We start from the raw sequence: 10,544 nt of genomic DNA, 5'->3' as shown, positions 1-10,544 counted from the left end.
TTGAATGACAGCTGAGTGCAACAGATAATGATGAATCCACGGACACGCCCTCTGTCATTCACCTATAAAAAGCGACGGGCTGAGCACCTGCAGCATCGAGCATCAGACTCAACAGGTGCAACAAGTAAACTCCTTTCATCTCTTTCTTATTCTTTTTGTTCTTAACTTATTGTATTTAGCACTATAACTTCTTTTTTAACCACCAAACACTGTTCACATTTTTACTTTATTTACAGATTGAACTCAAGATGACCACCGTCATGACTCCAGTTTGCCTTTTCCTCCTCTTCCTCTCGGTGACGGCCGCTCCTCGGGTAAGTCTGACTCTTTTAACACTGGGATTAAAGAAAAAAAGTCCTCAAAATCTCTATTTTTATTGAACTAAAAGAGAAAAAAAAATGGTATGAGCTTGATGCTTTTTTGAGATTGTTCAGCTGTTTTTTAAATCATTTATGAATCTTTAAGATGGCGGAGAATTGTCAAAATCTGGGATAAAAATAAATCCTCAAAATCTGGGATAAAAATAAATCCTCAAAATCTCTAAAAATTAATTTTGTTATGAGCTTGATGCATTTTTGAGTTGTTTTTTAAAAATCATTTCATGAGCTTTTAAGATGGTGGAGGATCGTCAAAATCCATAAATAAGCATTCTTTAATATACTTGAATGGAATTTTTTAGAAACAAAGCACATTATTTGTTTATTTATTTCGTTTATTGGTTTTCACTTTGCAGAAACTGCATAATCGTTAGAAAACATGATTTTAAAAATGTGCATTGTTGTGCTTTTGTTTTGCAGGGTGCAATTGTTGATGACACAGGTGAGTTTAATAATGGAGAATTCCCCCAAATATTGAAATGAAAATGTACATCTTCTCCGTTCCTCTCGATTCACATCTGACATGTGAGTAATTTACAAGCTAAGCTGCTGCTAATAGTTTCTGGTATCATCTGGTTTTCTTTCAGAAGAGTTATTGGTGGAAACAGAATCAACCACTGAAGAAATCGAGCGAGTGAACGAAAACTTAAGTAAGACAAATTTTTATATAACTTATAAATACATGATGGCGAAAACACAGACATTCCCACTTTATGAGAATCACATGCAGTTTTATGAATGCAGCATAAATGTGTTATTTTCTATTCTAAAATGTTGTATTTGAGTATTTCTGCATACTGGGGTCCCTAAACAGTCTTGAATTACATAAATTGGGTATCACAGTAAAGCTGAGACTCTTGTGTGTCAAATGAGCCCAACTGTATTCATGTGTGATGATGTTAGTCCCCATAGGAGCCATTTCATTGTAGTGAGACCATTTTTTTCAAACTTGACCTCACTTTATGAAATGACCTGTGGTGACCTCTGAGATAATCACAGACTCATGAAACTTTACAGCCACAAACTAGAGACCTAGAGCATTCAGAGGATGGATGGATCAAACTAGAGACCTAGAGCATTCAGAGGATGGATGGTTTTCCTAGCTAGATTGACAATGAGGGGGTTTCTGAGCAGTTTACACAACAGAAGCACCCGTCATCCAATCGCCGAAACATGCAATTCTTGCAGAAATCCTTAAAATGTCTTGGTGTCTTAATGTGTTATTTGGAGGGATTATTGGTCATTTTTATCAATTCTCCAGTGGTAAATTTTTTTTTTAAATTAGCACCAAATCTGTGTAACAAATGGTATCAAGCCAAACATTGCTGCAACAACTTATGAGACCCAATAGAGCATGGGGATGGTCATCATATATTTCTATCATAATGTTCTAAACCCTTATACGCTTTTACAATTCATTTTAATTCATTCATTCATTTTTATTTCTGATTTATGACTAGAACAATTTGACACACAGTGCTGAGCTGCATCTCAAATTATCTTCAGGTATTCAGGTCTTCAGCTATCTCCCCCTAAAGACCCCCTGTACCCCTCTAAAAAAGAGTAGATTAGGTATATAATGTGTGTCAGAGGGTTAATCAATAATGGGAAAAAAAGCCTTTGCTCATTGGTCGATGTCCATCAAACATGTAAAACTCCAGATTCCTGGTGTGAATATTCATATAAGTGTCTGTTTATTTGTAGCAACAATCCTACGGGACGGCGACATTATGCCAAATACGCGGAGGAATGCATTACTCTGCTCGTTTAAAGGCTGCAGGTGGCCCAAGTCTAGAAACGGCAGGGTATATGTGCCCTATCTCATCTCCTCCAGTTACAGTAAGTTGCAGTGACCTTTTTGCCTCCTAAAGAAACAGTCTAGTCAAAATCAGCTTTGTTTGGTATGTGAGTTACTAAGGTGGAAGGAAGGCCTGTTTAAGGAGAACACTTCTCAGCAGCCTGTTCTTTGTCTCTGTAGCCAGAGACGAGACAATCATCATCGTCAATGCCCTGAACAGCTTCATGACTGACACCTGCGTTACCTTTGTCATGAAGACCTGGCAATGGGATTACCTTGACTTCTTCCCTGGATCTGGGTAGGAACATACACCAACACACACACACACACACATACAGGTTTATAGACAATATCAAGACTTTTGAAAAAGACGTGACAAATGGGGCCGTGCTTTTCCCAAGGTCCTAGAGACCTGGGAATCAAAGTGTTTCCGAGCCATGCTTCTATGAATACATCCATCTGCTCATATTTTGTCTAAGGTATATTGAAGGAAGGTAAACCACGAGTTGCGAAAACGTGCAAAAATTATTGCAAGACTCTCTGCTTGATGACCTATCCTAACCTTAAAGGGATAGTTCGGGTGTTGTAGGTGTATTACTGACAGTAGTTGACGGTTGGTGTGCCCCAGTTTGGATAAACAGACAGGAGCACCGACAGCACAGCAAAGCAATACAGTGCCGGGGATGGCAGAACAACTTATTTTAGCCACCTAAAATAAAGACACACTTAAATAAACAAAAAAAAAAGCGATATCCGTTTAAGTGTACGCTATATTTAGAATATTTTTAAAACAATACCTGTTTTTTTCACTGTGATTTCACTGTGTACGTGTGTCTGACAGGTGTTGGTCCTACCTGGGCCGTACGGGAGGAAGACAGCCCATCTCCCTGCAGCAACGGGGTTGCGTGTACAAGGGCACGGTGCAGCACGAGGCTCTCCACGCTCTGGGCTTCCACCACGAGCAAGTCCGCTCTGACAGAGACCGATACGTCTCCATCCTTACCCAGAACATCAGGCCAGGTCAGCTATCCCGCGAGAACCTTTATTTCACAGTCCTGGTTTCATGTGTTTCACAATGAGATGAGAACAATGGAGGGGTGAGTTTATAGCTTATTGACTGAAGAGTCACCAATAGAGAGGCGGTCCGGTGGATCACCATGGGACCTTATTTCAGAAAAAATAGGTACGGTGGTCAACGACAATTTGATCCTGTTTGAATTGCGCCATGAATCACACAAAGGATGTTTGTCAATTTAAAACATAATTTTTCAAGTAAAGAAAGCCGCATTTTGATGTAAATGGTAAATGGAATGCATTTATAGAGCGCTTTTCTAGTCTTCCGACCACTCAAAGCGCTTTACACTACATGTCAGTATTCACCCATTCACACACTGATGGCAGAGGCTGCTAAGGTGCCAACTTTGCCCATCAGGATCTAATCTAAATACTCATTCACACACCGATGGCTATGCCTTCGGGAGCAATTTGGGGTTAAGAGTCTTGCTCAAGGACACATCGACCTGTGACCCGGAGCAGCCAGGGATCGAACCACCGACCTTCCGATTGGTGGACGACCTGCTCTACCCTCTGAGCCACAGCTGCCTGTTAGTAGCTTTGTCGTAGTATCATTTAGTTTTGTGTGAAACCGCTAAGTGATCTACAGCTCTCGTCTCGCACAATATACATCACCAACACTAGCTAGCTAGCTAACTTAGCTACGTTTCACGCACAAATGAAACATTATCTGACCTGATGTGTTTTATGCACCTGGATCTGGAATATTGGTATTTCACTTGTATTGGTATTGACTACTAAATTTCTGGTATTCTCGCTTGTTTTGCTCTCCTGATCACAGAACTTAAATTTCACTTTAATTCAATGTAAGCAAAAGCCAATAATGTCAGTACACAACCTTTGAGGTTATCTAATAACCAAATAGAAGCCAGACTTATATCTACATATAACTGCAGAAAGGAAGATGGTTTGCCGTCAGGGCAGCCAAGATATAAACTAGTATGTAAACTCCTGATTGCACGCACCAGGTTATAGAAAGTTGCAGAAGGTTGCACTGTCACTGAAGAAGAAAACTCTCCCTCTCTACAGGAGCTGAAGGAAACTTCAAGAGGCAGAAGACTAACAACTTGGATACTCGCTATGACTTCAACTCTATCATGCACTACAGCAAGTAAGTGTGTCTGTGTGAGTGCGAGCATGTGTGTCTTTGGAAATATAGTCAGTGGTGGAAGAAGTACTCAGATCTTTTACTTAAGTAAAAGTAGCAATACTACATTGAATAATGTTACATTAAAGTCCTTTATTCAAAATCATACTCAAGCTAAAGTACAAAAGTATGAACATCAAAATATAACTAATATTTAAGTACTCATTAGGCAGAATGGCCCATTTCAGATTCAAATATATATATATATATATATATATATATATATATATATAAAAATATAATATTACTGGATTATAATTAGTGATGCATTAACATTAATGTGTGCATGATAATTTTGCAGCTGGTAAAGGTGGAGCTAATGCTAACTAATACTCTGTGTAGCTAAATCTATAATAATACTAGGGCTGTCAAAGTTAACGCGATAACAACGTGTTAATGCAAATTCATTTTAATAACACTAATTTCTTTAACGCATTAATGCAACTTGCTATTTTTAGGTTTTAGCGGGCTCAGTTTTAAAGCTAGAGGGAAAATGTGGTATCATATGAAACTATAAAACTTAAAGAATCCATTGGTACTAACCATGTCATACTAGCTTGTCAGGAGAAAGGGTAAATAACGCTCCACATTTAAGCAATATTTTGGCAAGGAAAAACTGTCCTGGCCATTTTCAAAGGGGTCCCTTGACCTCTGACTTCAAGATATGTGAATGAAAATGGGTTCTCTGGGTACCCACGAGTCTCCCCTTTACATACATGCTCACTTTATGATAATCACATGCAGTTTGGGGCAAGTCAAAGTCAAGTCAGTACACTGACACACTGACAGCTGTTGTTGCCTGTTGGGATTTGTATATATCGTAGAACAAAACGCTAAAATCTCTAAGCTTATTACAGTCATCTAACTAAAGAACCCATTCAAAAAACTCACTGACTTCCAGACGAGGGAACAGGAAGTGCTATAATGCTAACTCATTTCAGGGTTTTAGGACTCATTCCTGCAGCGCTGTTTACAACATCAATTGTGAGTTTTGAGCCAGTGTGTTTGTGTTCAGCTCTATATAACAACAATCTTGTGTTTGTGTGCTCCTCAAGGTACGCATTCTCCAAAAACAGGCAGCCAACCATCGTCGCTAAGCGCAACCCTAACCAAAACCTTGGAGGAGCCAAAAAGATGAGCAAAACTGACATCCTTCGCGTCAACAAGCTTTACCAATGCAGTGAGTGGAAAATTAACACTATATTCTGTAAAACTAAAAGGTAACAATTCATTTTACGGGTCTACAAATTGTATTGTTTTAATTAAAGTTAATTGATATGCTTTATTCCAATGTCTGCTGGTAAATAAATAATAATTAGCAAATAACTTATTTGAAATATCTTTAAAGAATTTACATTACATTACATTAGCTACCAGGTTACATTTGTGTAGACAATGAGTCAGACAATGGTGAGATTTGTGCCTGATCAGAAGTGTCTTCTATTAGTTTTGATTTTCCACCTCCGATGAAAAGCAGCCGCTTCTCAAGCCTAAGGGCCCTATTTTAACCATTATATGTTATTTTAGCACATCATTATTAAATCATGTTTATAATAAGGTAATTTTTAGGTAAATATTGGGGTAAATTGGCAGTATTTCCAAATACATTTCAAATAGGTTACTTGCTAAATATCACCTAATTATCATGAAATTTACGGACCTGCAAAATGAAGTGTTACCTCCTAAAACACAGTGAACATATCCCACTACACTGACTGGGTTACCATGTAACATAAGAACAAGGAAAATAAATATTGATATGAGATATTAATCAGAATCTGATTGTTTGTTTCCTAACCAGGGTGAATGACGGAAGGAAAAGGGTCGACCTCCAGATAACTTCAACTCTCGGCTTGTCGTGATTCAACCAAAGGCCCAGATCTGTTGTACTATTATAATATTATCCAGACAATTTGAGCTAAATGTCCTCTATTTTTTTATGTGTTTTTTTTATTTTGTGGTTTCTTCTTGAAATTTGTGATTTATAGTCAATGACTTTGTATTCATCTCTACCATGAAGGGAAATATTTGTCCAATAAATATATAATCTACAAAAACAAAAAAGATGTGATTTTATTTTTCCACCAAAAGGAGGCAGCACCCCTCCATGGTTTCTACGGGGGTCTACAGTTTGGATAATTTGGTCTCTTCAGCTCTTCAGTGTAACATCACACATCAGTTCTTTGTTTAACTATAGATAGATGTACTGTTCAGGTCCATGACCGTCTACAGACTTTACAGGATGTACAGTATATAGTTTGGTAGTTTTAGTCCAGTACTGAGACTCTGACCCCTCCAAAGGGTCACCAGATAATGATATGATTAATGGGATATGCAAGAAATAACATGCAATTGTGAAATCATTTCACCTCTTTGAGCCTCAAACAGTTTAAGTTTAAATGAAACCAACTGAGATGTTTAGAGGGGAAATGTTATGACAATTCATGGACATCTGAGACATGACAAGGGGCCCCAACTAGGCACTTAAAAAATCTTGATCTGAAAAGTAACTGGTAGTAATTAGGTAACGACCAATTACCCTGACGTTGAAACGAAAGTTTAAACTTAGACTAGTCGACGAAGTAAGAAAACACACTTTTATGATCGTTAAATTCATCATTAACTTGATTTTTATGTGGTAACACTTAAAGGTACACATACACCCTAATTTTGATGTTATGCTGGTGCCCACACTTACTAATTATTACTGAACACACACTGATATCATCATTTTTGATTCAGAAAGTATTGAACAAATTAAGATTTTGTCCTGATGGTGCTAGATTCAAAATCAGAGGATCAGCAAAATGATCACCTGAAGGGGGAACATGAATGTTTGAAACAAATTTTATGGCAATCCACCCAATAGTTATTGAGATATTTCAATCTGGACCAAAGTGGTGGACCGACCCAATGATATTGCCATCCAAAAGCCAATCACATGACTAAACAAAGGTTTGAATATGTTACTTGAAAAGGGCTCTTTTACACCCAAGACATATTCAGAGCAAAATTGGTAGGATCTGGGCCACACGTCCCAGAAGATCTTGAAGATCTGTGTTGGGACCCACCATCAAGATGGTGGCAAAAACCACATGAACTCAGTCACATGATCCTTGTGACATGGACTCAGCTCAGTAAACCTTGGCTACTGTAGCATGATGACTCATTCACATGTACTTGTGAAATTCACCCAGGACAAAACCAAAGGACACTCCTTTGTTTTTTTCTCTTTTTCTTCTCCTCAATAACTGCTGACCGGCAGGAGTTGAGCTGCTGCTCTTCTCACCTAAGCTCTCCCTGCAGACCAGAAGCTGCAGAAGTAGCTCTGCTCTGATCTATGAACTGTTAGAAAACAGACATAGAAACACAAGGAACTTCTAAGGCAGAAGACGCGGGAGCTTGCCTTTTGACCAGCTAACTTCAAGCAACAAGAGCAAGGAAGTTAGCATCAAGCTACCAAGCTGCAGAAACAGGACATGACCAGTTTCCCTCAAAGCTGCACAACTGGATCTCACACAGCAAAGATAACATCTTTGACTTCTTTGAGCCACAGAAACATGTCTCCCCTCCTCTCTCTCTCTGTCTCTCTCTGTTTGTCTCGTCTTCTCAGGCTGAAATATTGTTTGTCTAACTGATCAGAGTTTGAGATCTTGAACAAAGAACAGGATTAGCGACACAGATTCCAACGTTCTTAACAGCAGCGTAACTGTTATATAAATGTAACTGCAGGCAGAACCAGACATATGTTTGAATTCCAGCCAAACCTTTGCGGCCATTAAGTATTATCTTCATGAAGATAGTACTATGGTATATACAGTAAATACAAGGCAAAAGTGAGCATGGCTCACATACCCCGCTCACCGCTCGACCCCTACTAAAGTAGAGCCAAAGGTTTTGCCCATTTGGAACTAATGGAATTAATGGGCATTTACTAATTAACTTATTAACTAATTAACTAATTAACTAATTAATTAATGGACACCTTGGACTTCAAACCCCCAAAAGGCACAACTAGACCACGATGTCAACCAGCATACCATATTTGAAGTTCCTAAGTTCAATAGTTTCCGAGTTCTGCTCTGGAAATGAAAGTGTGACACGTGGACGGAAGGAGGAAACCGACTACGTTGTCGCGGGGGTATAATAAATGTCACAAAGTGGCCGATGAACTTGCTTTGGCTATGGCTTCTTTCTTTGTGTTGCACATATGATACAAAATGGAATTCAATGGAATGATGTCAGGAAAAGAAAAATAAATTATTCAGAAGAAAATCATGTACGGTCAAATTCATAGTATAAAGAGTTTAAGTTACCTCTCTTTCTGGAAATGAAAAGTCAAGAGTTTCCCTCATCTCAGGGTTAAAAAATTCAGAGTTTTCACTAATCTTACTTTCTGAAACAGACACCAGTCTCAACATAACACTACTAACAAGTCTGAAGTGTGAGGCAACAGCCTGATAAAATGTAGGTTGCGTCACCGTACCGCATAAGTCCACTGTCATCCAAAAATCTTTATCTGTTGTATAAATAATCAAATGAACATTTTATTCCATGTTACGTGCCAAGCTTTAATCGCTCACGATACACAATTGCGCCCTTGTGTCAAACACACACACAACACGTTTTAAAAACACTATTTCATAATTACATTCCAATCATTTAGGATGTACTGTACTAGGGAGATAATCATACACATTCTATTTCTTCATTTCACATGTTAATCACTGCTGTAACCTGCTGAGCCAGAAAGCTGATGAATAACTCAAGATGCTTCCTTCTCAGCTTCACTGCTAAACTGGAGAGTTGATGGGTCGTTTTATTTGCAAGTTCCTGTTTTCCTGTTTGCTCCTTCAATTTAAAACTCAGATTAACAAGTTATAGACACCTAAAATAAACAAAATACACCCAAAGCAGCGTGTTCTTACAGCTTTGCGGCAACAGTTTGGGGACGGTCCTTAGCTGTTTCAACAAGACAAAAGCAGGGCCAGTTGCATGCAATTAGACCTATTCTTTGTGTTAGATATAACATGAAGTTAGACTTGCTGTAGACACTTTAATTTAACTGTTGAAGCATCCCTATGAGTGAATAATGCAGGAATGACTTAGATAACCTGTCATGCAATGCTTTATGGGTGAAGTAAGACACTTCAGGTTCAATGTTAGCAAAAAGTAATGGATAAACTGTTGAAATAGTTATCTAAAAGTTAGCTAAAAGTATTGGATGAACAGTTGAAATAGTTAGCTAAAAGTTAACGTTAGCTAAAAATAATGGGTAAACAGTTGAAATAGCAGTTTTGTTGCCTAATCCTAACCAAGTCCATCTTTTCCTAAACCTAAGTAGTTTGTTGCCTAAGCCTAACCAAGTCGATCTATTCCTAAACCTTACTAGTGTTAGTTTGAAAAGACTGAAGTGGAACTTGACACATGCGTCACATGTTACTGGACATTCGTAGGAAAACGCACAAAAAATACGTTATTGAAAGTCGTGCTGAGCGTCACGGGAAAAAAAGGGAAATTCGTGTATATGTACACGAATCAAGTAGATACAATTTTGTGACTATTTCACTGTGACTGACTATGTTGAACAATGTTGTGCTACTTGCCTTTGCCATTGAGAGACGAGAGTTGGCCATAAAGATCTAAAAACATTTGAACAAAGTGCTGCTGTTTTTCTGAGTTGGACAGTCTCTTTACATACTGACCCGTCTCAGCCGGAAACGATGGTCACAAAATCAATCTTCTTCCCATTCAAAACCTGCTTGGTTCCTTCTCACTGTGGAAAGTTGACTTTCAAGTCAACAAAAGTTGTTTTTCATATTGTGGTATAATAATTGAAGCTTTAGAAGGTCACACTGTGCACACTGGGGGAGTTCAATGTAAACAGACGGGTTTTTGAAAGGTGGAAAAAACCCAAATGTGAGAGTTTCAGTTGGGTTAAAGACAGATATGTTAACTGCAGTCTGACTGATGACCTGCCTGAACCACAAACATGTATTTGACATAGCATATTTCACTTTGACTGTTGTCACAGCTTTTGATTGGCTGGTTAAGTGATCCTTCCATAACCTATACTTTTCGCTCTCAGTCATTTAGCTTGGTATGCTTCATTACGTCTATACAATGACTTGACGGTATAATGTGTTCA

At 38.3% G+C, this 10,544-nt stretch overlaps 1 protein-coding gene across 1 annotated transcript; it reads left to right on the top strand.

The window, feature by feature from the left end:
• The first annotated feature begins 248 nt into the window (after positions 1-248).
• Positions 249-6,258, top strand: LOC141761678 (hatching enzyme 1.2-like). Its single transcript, XM_074625220.1, has 8 exons — positions 249-314; positions 798-819; positions 2,082-2,216; positions 2,356-2,473; positions 3,017-3,195; positions 4,279-4,360; positions 5,452-5,616; positions 6,198-6,258. The coding sequence occupies exons 1-8, from the start codon at positions 249-251 to the stop codon at positions 6,256-6,258; spliced, it is 828 nt and encodes a 275-aa protein (XP_074481321.1).
• Positions 6,259-10,544: the final 4,286 nt, after the last annotated feature.

This window comes from Sebastes fasciatus, chromosome 2 (genome assembly GCF_043250625.1).
Source record: "Sebastes fasciatus isolate fSebFas1 chromosome 2, fSebFas1.pri, whole genome shotgun sequence".
Lineage (NCBI taxonomy): Eukaryota > Metazoa > Chordata > Actinopteri > Perciformes > Sebastidae > Sebastes > Sebastes fasciatus.
This window is presented reverse-complemented; position numbering and strand designations above follow the sequence as displayed.